Source organism: Balearica regulorum, chromosome 16, assembly GCF_011004875.1.
Source record: "Balearica regulorum gibbericeps isolate bBalReg1 chromosome 16, bBalReg1.pri, whole genome shotgun sequence".
NCBI lineage: Eukaryota > Metazoa > Chordata > Aves > Gruiformes > Gruidae > Balearica > Balearica regulorum.
In genome coordinates, this window is record NC_046199.1 from 14,717,068 (window position 1) to 14,729,179 (window position 12,112).

At 45.1% G+C, this 12,112-nt stretch overlaps 2 protein-coding genes across 7 annotated transcripts in view; one reads left to right on the top strand and one right to left on the bottom strand.

Annotated features, from left to right (window-relative positions):
• Positions 1-12,112, top strand: part of LOC104639300 (disheveled-associated activator of morphogenesis 2) — a 107,349-nt gene that overhangs the window by 33,265 nt on the left and 61,972 nt on the right. The window lies entirely within an intron of this gene.
• MC3R (melanocortin 3 receptor) lies at positions 4,746-5,723 on the bottom strand. The gene has a single exon (XM_010307341.2). It carries the CDS (start codon positions 5,721-5,723, stop codon positions 4,746-4,748), a length of 978 nt encoding a protein of 325 aa, XP_010305643.1.

Consider the following 12,112-nt stretch of genomic DNA (forward strand, 5'->3'; position numbering starts at 1 on the left):
AATAAAGGAAAAAAAAAAAGCTTTTTCCAAGCAGATTGAAAGCATCAAAAATGCTGTTTTGTTCTCTTTTGAACGAATCTGATGGAGCTTATTTTCATTCATCAGTGTAAAGCCTGACTTGAGCTGTGACCCCATTACGCGGCAGCCTAGGGAAGAACACAAGGGAACGTGCGGCTGTGATGCTGCGCTGACCTGTGCAAATGGGCGTCACCCACCGCTCTGGCCTGAAGAGTCTGCTCTATCTTCCTTCCCCGATGCCTCTGTCCACTTAATGTATGTTATTAATTGAACCACTTAAAAACCAAGGCTATAGTTTAACCTTTAAGTTTTAACCTTCAAAACTGAGCAGAACAGCACCATCTGAATGTTCTTTGGAGGTATATATGGACGGGAGTTTTTATTAGTCTTTGGAGTGATCTTTGACAGTTGTTTCTTTCCTCTGCCTTCCACCTGAAAGCCCACTGAAGGCGGGCGTTGTGTCGTAGTTGTGATAAACAGATCCGCGCCTGTCCCCAGGAACACCAGAGAGCCCTGCTGCCACTCGGTAGCGACACCCGGAGCTGACCTCCGGGTTCCTAACCCAGCTGTGTGAGCCCTCCTGCCCTGCACCCCACTGAATGCCGTCCAAATTTCCATGCCTACGGTCATCTTGTATCAACTGGTCTGAGTGCAGCTTGCCTCTGCTCTTGGATGGTGGAGGCAGGAGGGAACAAGCTGTTCTGGAACCGTTGCATCTGCTGTACCGGTGCTGGGTGTCTCAGTGCCCGCGTTACCTGGCTTCACTCCATCTGTCTCGGACATGTGGAACTGGGATTGGGCTGCGCTGCCCAGTAAAAGGGTTTCCAGTGTGTGTTGTGAAGCAGTGTTCCCTTGTGGGTGAGCTTCAAAATCATCTTAATGGTTTAGCATAGCAACCAAATGGCTAACCCTGGTCCCAAACTAGGCTTCAACAAATTTATGCGTCGTATTTCAGTGAAAAGGTAATCAAGGTATTTGTACTGATGGCCTTGGTTGACTGCAGAATTCTGTGCCTGGACTTTTTTATTTATCCATTAGGACAAATGCTTTCAATTATAAAATATTTAGACACTTATTAATGGGAAAATTGTGTGCATAGTGCTGAATTTCATATGAAAGAAACAAATCTGGCTGTAATTTGTAGAATATGCTGAGTTGACTTAGCGGGATAACTCATGGTCCTGCGAATTCAAATATTTGTCTGAATATATGAGGGTTTTCTAACAAGTCTTTGAGCAAATAGTAATCCTACGGTGCTCGTGAACTGCCTGATTTTCTTGCAGAAAACTGAATCAATAAATCCATATAAATGGCACCTTTAGATGAAAAGGATATTATCTCAGTCTGTCATTTCTCGTACTATCTAGGGGGAAACTGCGTATATCTTGTTCGGCCCAGCGCTCTTACCAAGGAAGAAACATTTCTTCTCATGAACAGATTATACATTAGCTTAACAGTAACAACTCTGACAGTGTCCACGTTTCACCACAACTGTAAATGGGGCAGACTCTCAGCAGATAGACAGGCCGCTCCGGTTACTAGCGTATGTTACTAGCATGTGTTGCTGCGGTGTCTCTGTTCTGCTGTATGTACGCATCTATAGGGTGTGCTGCTGCAAAATGGTGCTGGTTTGGGGGGGGCTTCTGCCGATGTTCCAGTCCTTGCGTGTCTCTTGGATGAGTCCTGAGGCTGGGTGAACACCAGTTCCAGGACTCCCTTCTCAGCAAAGCGTTAAGATCTGTCCCGCAGGCACTGATTGCCGTGGTATTTCCCGAGAGCAATCCTGTTCTTCACTTCCCTTCCTTGTAGCTATGAGGATTCATTCACTATCTCCTGTTGTGGGATTCAGTCCCACGGAGACTTCCTTTTCCTTCCCATCACGGACAGGTTTGTGGTGGGTACCGTCCTGGCTCCACGCAGAAGACTGCACCGTGGATTTCCAAAGTATGCGTTAGAGTTGGGAATCTGGAACTGGGGCTGGACAAACCCACCGTCCATCTCCATGGATAACCTGTGGGGAGGAGCCGCACCTTCACTGGCTGGTGCCAGAAAGTGAGAGAGATCTTTGAGGGATTTTATGGATTCTCTTTCCATCCTATTTGCATGTGGGATGGAGAAGTCTGGCTTGTTTGCTCATTTTTGTGTAGCTCTGTGGACGGCGTGCAGAATTAGGAGGTGTTTGCCCAGTGTTAGACTCTATTTCTAGTTTTGTGAACCAGTGGACTGTGGTTTGACATGGCATGGTGCTCTGATAGAAGCAAACACTATTCTAGGTGATGGCTTCAGATTGTTTTATTCAACAGATGTATGTTTTGGTTAAAGGCAAAGCACAGTATGAATCAGTCTCATCTAAAATCACTTTTTAAAAGAGAAATAAGTAGAACAGGTGCAATAAAAGCTAAATACACAATAACCTGAGGCAGAATATCATGGCAAGCCATGCTCCAGAGTATAAAGGTACATAACACTGACAACAGGTAGGTTTTTTTTTTTTTACAACAAGTAGGCACAGACTTTCCACACCACAAAAGGCCATTTGTGTGGTTTCCTATGCTGGTTTCAGTTCATCTTAATCTGGCGTTGCAGAAGTAAGACAAGCTGAGCTAACAGAACAGACCTTAGTACTGCCAAACTGTGATTTGTGAGACACAGCTAAGGCTGAAAGTATTCACGTTTAGTTTACTTGCCAGCTGTTGGGATTTCCTCCAGTCTCTACCTGAAACGTGGGCGAATTTTCATCTGTTCCTGTTCTGCCACGTGTTCCACAGTGACCTTGGTGGGTTTCTAGTTTAGTTTTTATCAAATTAAAGGTTATGAGATTAGGTAAGAGTTGGAATAGTGGGAGTGCTGGGAAGGTGGAAGCCTGGAGGGTGGGATTATGGGAGAAATGAGAACTCGATTAGGGAATTTAGGGTGTGATCAGAGGGCAAGGGAAATAGGGACCATGAGGTTGGTTTGGGCCGATGGGGAGAGATGGTTCTTGGCCCCGTGGAAATCACATACTCCATAGGACTAGGAGGTTAGGTTGCTCCCTACACAGGTAGTAGGATGCTGAGAATAAACCATGGTCAAACACAGGCCAGTATTTGCAGACTGTGGGACACATCTTCCCCATGGACAGCCAGGGCTCGGTCCTGGGGCCAGTAACAGTGAGACACCATCAGCCCGGGTTGTACTGGGACTGGTGTGAATGTGGAACTGGAGGCAGAGTAGATTGAGAAGCTCTGGTCTGGATAACTGTCCCTAAACTGACAGAGGGGAGCCCCAGAAACAACCACCACCACCACCTAACAACCCCACTCAAATAGGGGCAGAGGTTTTAAATCAAATGAGGGTTTCAGCTTCCTGCCCCCCCCCAGGTGAGAGACCAGAACAGTGCTCGGTAGGCTTTAGAACGGCTCGGAGTTTTCTTAGCCTGGCACTGTCTGTGCTACTGCCCGTATGCTGGATTAGACACAAATTGCGTCAGCCTTTGCTCAGTTGCAATATGCTGGTTGAAGGTCACTTACATGGTTTATTCCTATAAAAAGCAGAGGCAAAGACTAAATTATTGTAGCTGAAGTCGCGTGCTTTCCATGCCACCAGCTTGCACACAGAGTTTGAAATGATTGCAAACAGCTTGTTGCTTTCCTGCTTCCAGGAGTGTCCATCCACCGAGCTCAGTGTAAAGCTCTTTAAGTAAGAAGAGACCTGTGGCATATATTTCTCAATACATAGGACTCATATCTGCCATACACATCTTATTTCTTCCAGGTACCTAACTTAGCCAAACGGATATCTCTAAAGACCACATACAGCTTTTACACAAAGCTAAATTCAAACTATTTTGCATTTTAGCTATTCCTTATGTTCAGGTCTGTGTAGTCGTCAAAATTTTCTAGGGATGGGTCTCATTGGTGATGATTTTTCAAAAGGAGATTTCTGACTTATTTTATTAACATACCAAATACTACATTGATCAGTGCATTCCAGTTTAAAAAAATAAATAAAACATTTGAGGATATAATACTCCTATATCACAATAAGTGGTGTAAATGCCTTCCTCATATGAGTCACTTCTATCCGGCAGCTGTGTAAGTCACACTCTCACTGATACAGTAGCTGTTCCTTTTCACTTAACTGATTTCTACCACAAGAGTATTTCTGTACAGGAGGAATGTTTACTTCCCCCTTCAAAGATTTTACTCGAGTTGCTTTATAGCAAGCAGCATAAATGTCAGTCTGTTCTTTTTAATGAAAGGTGGAGGCATGGCAGGAAGCGTAGAGCAATGCTGTTACCTGTTGGTGGTTTTTTTGTCTTGCCAGTGAATAGCTTTCAATAGAGGCTGCTAATGGAATCTTTTAGAAAATACCGACTTGTTGATAGTGGCACAGAGATAAAGCAACAGGTACAAATGAGTGGCAGAGAGAATATTATTTCAGTCTCTGTAAGGTAGTATTCCCTTCCAGGATTCCTCTTTCCAATAAGTTTCTTAAGCTGTTTTGTAAGCCACTCTGAATTTCCTTCTGTTATCACTATCTAAATAATTTCAAATAATTTAGTTGAGTCTGGTTTTGACTTTGAAAAGCATGACTCAAGGCATCAGGTAGAAGGTTATTTTTTTCTTTCCTGTCCATTCCTTCAAGCACTGCTTTTTAAAGTGGAGCTGCTATGTATCTAGATACGTTATATATTTTCATACATTTATTGTGCATATCCTCTCTATTGTCAAGACAAAGCCAGATGCTTACAGCATGCACTGTCCCACACTCATGCCGTAACAGCAACACACTATCTCTTTGAAAGTCTTTCTCATCTCCAGACTCCGGAAAGCATAAATGAGTGGATCAATTATTGAGTTGCACATTATCAAGACCAGATAGGTATTGAAGTGTGAAGTGTAGCAGACGCAGTATGGATTCATTGGGCAAGAAATGATGAGAATGAGGTGAAGGAAGAAAGGTGCCCAGCAAACAATGAAGACACCGAGTAATATAGTGATGGTGACAGCTCCCTTCATGCAGGTACGCTGGTAGGGCACCCCATCCACGGGGAGGGCTGCGATCCGCTTAACATGCAGGCGTGCAAACAAGAACATGTGAACATAAAGGGAGGCCATGAGAAAGAGCATGGTAAAGAACATGGTGATGAGACAGACAATGACAGTTTTGCTTTCTGAGTAGGCAATGAATATGATGCCGCAGATGATACAGGCAATCCAAATGACCACAATCAGGGTTAAAGCTTTCTTCACAGTCATGATGCTGTGGTAACGGAGAGCATAGAAAATAGTTATGTACCTGTCAATGGCTATAACCAAGAGGTTGCAAATTGAGGCTACCAAAGAAATACAAATCATTGAGTCAAAGACATTGTCCATATGCTGAATAAAGTGGTCATCAATGATCAGGTAGCCGTTGCTCAGGATTGCGATCATGATAGTCTCCAAGGCGTTTGACATGCTCACTAACATATCTGCCACAGCCAAGCTACAAAGGAAGAAATACATGGGAGAATGAAGGTTTCCATTCTTCAGCACTGCAAGGATGACAAGGATGTTTTCCAGGAGGCTGATGATCCCCAAAGTCAAGAAGACTTCGGCTTTTATGAAGACCTGCTCACAAAATCCATCGCCGCTTCTGTTGTTCAGAACTGAGTCATTGAAGTCTTCAGTGACATTAAGCAGCACAGGCTGAAATGAAAATGCAAAGTGTGTGGTATTCATTGACAGCAAAGGAGTTGAGTTCACAAGTGATTACAGACCTGACAGAGCACAGGTTTAAAAAACAAAAAAAAAAAAAAAAAAGAAGAAAAGGAGAGGGGAAAAAAGCAAAAGAAAAAGAAGTCCTTCTAAGTTGTTGCTGTGCACATGGGATGGAATCAGGCAGGACTTTTCTTTAGTCACTTTTACAAGTAGAAACAAAATCTGCTTTTACAGTGAGTTTTGTGTCAGTCACAGGCTGCTCTTCTCCTTTATGAGAAAGCGAGCTACGAATCTCACAGGCATCAAATGGTTTTTTCTGAAGGCAAAAAGCAGCCGCAGCACGCTGCTGGTTCTGGCTCTCCGGATGGTTAAAAGCAGGGAGTTTTCTCATCTGCCATCGTCTGCTGGGACCAGCGCAGGTTTGCTGCCAGGATGTCGCAGCTCAGCAAAGTGTATTTCAGTGGCAAGATAGGAAAAGAGAACTAAGGGATTTATATACGCATAGAAAGAAAAAACAACTCCTACTCGAGCCTCCGTGCAGAGCATTGGCCATTAGAGAGCAGGCACCTTTCTGAGTGACAGCAGGTACAGCATCCCCACCGCTGCCTCCGCCCGCGGATCTGAGACGGTCTGGCGCCCTCTGCAGACAGCGAATAGGAGGGATTTCCCTTAAAATTCGTCTGAAAAACGGGATTTTCATCCAGCAAAAGTTGGTGCCTGTTCTCGGCAGCAGGGTCCTGCCCGTGGGAGTGAGCAGGGGCGGGCAGCCGGGGGTGTAGGGCTCGGGGCGGGCAGGATGCCCTGGCCTGCCCTCCTCTCCTGCCCGGAGCCGGAGCTCCTCCTGCCTGGCTCGAATGAGCGGGCTGAGCCCTGAGCTGAGTCCAGACACCTGCCCTGAGGATGTCCTGGGCCCACTGGTGCTTTGGACCTTGTGCTACAGCTCACCCTCAGGTCGTTGTCCTCAACCACAGGTGGGATGTGGGTGCTAATAATACCCCCATGAGATGACATCGGTTTCATCAGAGACAAGCTCCTAGGGGTTTCATTCCTTGCCCATAAATGGTTTAGGTTTTGTTTGTTTATTTTGGTTCCTAAATTCCTTGCTCTGGAGCGAAGCAAAGTGCAGGTGTGAGTTTCCACGCTGTGTTCTCTCTCTCGTGGCTCTCCAGCTCTGCTGGAGGATCTCCGTCAGCCTAAACGCTTAACCAGCTCTTGCAAGTTGTTGTAGTTTTTTTAATTCTTCTTCTTCTTCTCCTTCTCGCCTTCTCCCTGTCTCCAGAAGCGTGCTGTGTTGTACTGGCAGAGAAGGGTCATCCCAGGTGGGCCAGAGACTCAGCTGGTTGTTAAATCAGTTACACAGAAATTAATTTGTAGCTGTATTCAACTTCCAAACCATCTCTGGCAGCACTGGTTTCAAGGACAGAGTTCTTCAAGTTCAATTGTCTCAGTTAAATAGTTTTTCTTTTTTTAAATACTACTGTCCAGTTCATGAGAATGGACACAATATTGGTCTGGTTTCCTTGGTAACATCTCCAACAACCTAACTCCTTCTGACCTAACTGCTCTTGAACTTTCTCATCATCCTGTAAATCTCAGAAAAGTCTTTTATTCCTAAGACTAAATGCTGGGTACGTGGGACTGCTCTGATACCAGACATATTTTGACAAAGATTCTTCTAGCAAGCTTTGTGGGTAGTTCATGTGAACACAGAGCTCTGGGATGAGTTGGTCTGACCCAGACCCTAATCTAAATCTCCCTTCCTTCAGCCTAAGGCTGTTCCCCTTGTCCTGTCACTCCGTGTAAAACAGTCCTCTGCAACCAGTCCCTCTCCAGCTTTCCTGGAGCCCCTTTGGGTACCAGAAGGGGCTCTAAGGTCTCCCCGGAGCCTTCTCTTCTCCAGGCTGAACCACCCCAACTCTCTCAGCCCGTCTCCATAGCAGAGGTGCTCCAGCCCTCTGAGCATCTTCGTGGCCTCCTCTGGACTCGCCCCAACAGCTCCACGTCCTTCTTGTCCTGGGGACCCCCGAGCTGGACGCAGCACTGCAGGGGGGTCTCACCAGAGCAGAGGGGCAGAATCCCCTCCCTCGACCTGCTGGTCACGCTGCTGGGGATGCAGCCCAGGACACAGGTGGCTTTCTGGGCTGCCAGCACACATTGCTGGGTCATGTGGAGCTTCTTGTCTGCCAACACCCCCAGGTCCTTCTCCTCAGGGCTGCTCTCAACCCGTTCTCTGCCCAACCTATGGTTGTGGTTGGGATTGCCCCGTCCCATGTGCAGAACCCTGCACTTAGCCCTGTTGGACTTTATAAGGTTTGCATGGGCCCACCTCTCCAGACTGTCAAGGTCCCTCTCAAATTCAAACTCCAGGTGATACCTTTACAAGAACAATATCCAGCACAGTAGCCTTAATCTAAAAAAATAGCTGGAGACTTGCCCACCAAGTTGTCCAGTTAACATTTTAAAGATCTTAATTGGTCTCTCAAAGTCTCTCCCTAAATTCAGTGATGTATTTTAAAGCAGCTAGTTTGTTTTAAGCTCTCTCTCCGATGCCTCTAATCCCATGGCAGCAAAATTCTATTCCCTCTGATCAAGTGTGGCAGTTACAGATTTATGCCCAGAGCAGCTATCTTTGTTTTGTGCAGTGAGCCCCAGTTGCTTCTTGCCAGCTTTCTCGAGCTGATGGGGTGCACTCAGGATAATGATTTCAGGACAAAGTGACTACTGCTGCTCTTGGAAATGCCTTTCCAACTGAGTAGGAGCCCCTCGTTGCCAGGCTGGACAGATGTCCCTCCCTGCCAGCTCTGTCCTTGGGTACCACCTTGTGACGTGGCAGGTGGAGGTTGTATCCTCCCAGGGTGAGGACAGGATCCGTGGCTGAGCTCCTATTCATGGAGGAGAGCTCACCCTGGAGGAACAGCACCCTTCTGGGCTTGGCTCTGGGTTACCTGCTGCTGGAGGGGCACTCGTGTTTTAGGCACCCACCTGTAACCCAATTCATAGGCGTGCTTTGCCACGTACGTTCCAGTCCTGTTTCTCCCTCTGGTCAGTCTCAGCAATACACTGCGTTAGTCCTGTGAATATTGACTCCAGAATGCTCCATCCCTTGCTGCCATTCACTTTCAAAAAACCACTAGACATTTCTCCACCTTTCAGCTGAGAAGTTATTAAATGTGTTTCATTGTGAATTTCTGAATGTGTCTGGCAGCAGGAATCAAGCTACCATTTGCACTGAGATGCAATTTGAAGTGGAAATTGAATGTTATATACCAAAGTGGATTAATGGCACTATTAGCTTTGCCATTAAGTGCTAAAAATAGTGGGCTGGAGCCTCATGTATCTGATTGCGAGCTCAAACTGATGCTAAGGTCTTTGCAAAAATGTGAAGAGGCTGTGCTTGCACAAAAGGCAGCAACATGTTAGGTCTTACTTTCAAAGGTGTAAGGGGATTTCTCTGCTCAGTATTGGAAGACCTATGCGATCTGAAATTTTGCAATATATTTTGCAATAACATATGAGAAGTTGCTGCCTCTCAGCTGTTGGTTCCTGCTTCATTTCCAGAGATACGGTTAGTGATCATGTCTGTGCAGTGCAAGACACATTGCTCTAACGTCCGCCACGGTCTTGCAGTGGATTTACATCCTGACTATTGCTACATTACATCTGAGCAGTGGCAGCTTATTAAAATGTACTAAAATGAGACATTTATATCCTCCATCTCCTAAATAGTGAAGTCCACTTGTCTTAGGTAGGGGAGCAGAGCCATGGCGATTGTTGCAACCCAGGGCATAAAAAATGAAATAATACTTGGTTTAGGTCCTCCCTCCACCAAAACCTGGCGACGAGGAGATTGGAACGTTAAAGACATGAGATATCTGTGTGTACTCCCCAAATTTTGCCTCATGCATAGCTGTTCTCACTGCTTATACCCCAGGCCTTGAGGGAAAACTTCAAACTGCTGCCTGGGATGTGCTGAGGAGTGCTGCTCGGAGGAGATCCGTGATGGAAGTTGTGCAGCTTGAGTGGGACCAGTCGAGGTTTTGGATCTTTGGGTTTTGCTGGGTCATGGTGAACCAGCAAGCTCATGGCGCATCCGGATGTTTCATTGCAACTCTGTTAATGCACAGAAAGGGTCATCCTCTGTTTTAAATCGGTAAAATACCCTTCTCACCTCCTGTCTTGGGCTCTGCGGTCCACGATGAATGTCACGTTTCATGGCCTCTCTCCAAGTGTTGTGAGAGTACCTTTATTTGATGTCCAGAGAGCCGTGTTGTCTTTCTGCTGTGTTCTTGTTTATTCCCTGGACGTAATTTCAACAGAGAGTTTGGTTTTTATCGACATTGTTTTTCAATCTCATGGTGTGCTGAACGAGAGAAGTCCTTGGTTTCTGTCCCTGTAGTTGCTATGCAACTGTCACCTACTCTCTGTAGTTCCTGATGCCATGTTTAAGTCAGACAGCAGCTGGGGCCATAGGTCAGAGGAGAATAGGTGCAGGGGAAGGAAAAACATCTCTTGCAGCATTAAGTTCAGTCCCTTGCTGTATCAGCTATCACTGATAATTATATCGCCTCCTTCTCCTGTTCTATTCTTTCAGCTTCCAGCCCCAAATCCCCGAACGGTGTTGTTCCTCGTAGATGGAGAGGAATCTGTGTGTTTCACCAATTTGGCATGACTTTGATTCAGTTAGACTGTCGCATTTGTAATGATCAAATAGGTGGTAAGAAACCTCTGTGGTTTTGGCCTCCAGCATTATCCCTGTCTCCTGATTTTTTTGTTTTGTTAATACATTTCTTATGATAATTCTTCACACACCCAAAAGTTTATAGAGTCAAGGGGTGATTTTTATGCTTGTTTTATTATGAGAACTTAATCTCCTACGCTCTGATTCTGAATACAGCAGAACTCTTCAGCCTCCAGAGTGATTTACTGGAGGTGGATTGTGGAGATGGTCTTCAGGGTCTCGCTTAGCTGAGCAATAGAAATCTTTTGAAATTAATTCAAATCTTGCATTGGTTCTGTATGCAAATACCAGCACTTGGGTAGACTGCTACAATGAAAACCAATTCTTTAAAGAAGTGTGACCTAACTAAATTTTTACTGAGGGAAACGCCCTTCTGTGCTTCTATAAACAATAATTTAATACCTCATAAAAATGAAACATTTTAGCAGCTTGAAGGCCAGATTGCAAAAAATGAACATTGAATTTCATTATGAAAATATCTCCCCAACCGTGGAGGCATTTGAACTCAGTCAGCACCAGCATTTTGACCCTGAAGATTTCTAGATACTAAAGATTTCTGCGTCTCAGCCTGTGCACGTCTCGGGTTTGGCTGACAGAGCGACTTGGGGCTAAGCCTGACCAGGATCCCTAAGCCAGCGGGACGGACACTCTCTCCTCACTGCACTCTATCCCTGTGACCAGATTTGACAGTATTTGGCAATGACCACCCCCTTTTAGAATGGGTTCAGAAGAAAACACATCTTTGTTGATTTGTATTCTGGGCTACTGATTGGAGCTCTTGCCCAGGATGTGCAAGACCTAATTTCCATTCCTTTCTTTGCTTAGAAAAACGAGACAGTTTGTCTTCAGGTTCATGTTTTAACATATCACCAGCATAAGCCTTGGTTTGTGAGGGCTCTGCCCTGTGCTTTCAGGGCAGCACAGAGCTCTGAACTAGCAGACCGTGTCTTTAACAGTATCCTCTAATACACGCTTGCCATCATCTTTGTTATCTGCCAATGCCGGGGCTGTCCCTCGCTAGCCGAGGCTTCCAAACTTAAAATGATTCCCTATTCCATGAGGCTGTAATATTGGTAACGACTGTTACGGATGCTTCATCTCAAGCAGATGGATCCTTAGAAGGATGATGAGTAGCCCTTCTAAAATGTCAGGGCAACACACCCCAAGCCCACAAAGATGAAATGGGTGAAATGTGGAAATTAGATCTATCGGGACGTCTCGTACTGAGAAGGCTTTCATTCGTGTTCTTTATCTCATCATTTTACCCTAAAATATCTCCCTAAGAAGAAAAAACAAAAAAAAAGAAGCTGTAAATAAGAGGATGTCAGCACAATTAATGAAATATTAGCTGTGATGAAGTCAAAGAAAAGATTTAGCTGGTTTAACTACCAGCAGAAATGAACCATTTTCTTTGGTAAAAATGTCATAGTTTACAAAGCCGTTAATATTGTAAGGTTTTTTCACTAGTTAAACTATTTAATCTTCAGGGAAAGGTAAAGAGAAAGTAACATTTACTGCTAAGTGTGGATAATGGAGTTTTCTAGAGAGAATTCCCTTGTGATGTCGTTGAATGAAAAACCTTGTTTAACACTTGTCATGAGATTCAAGCTAATAATGGCTGACAAATGCGTACCGTTTTGCTTTATTTTCACTTGTTCTCAACAATAGCGTG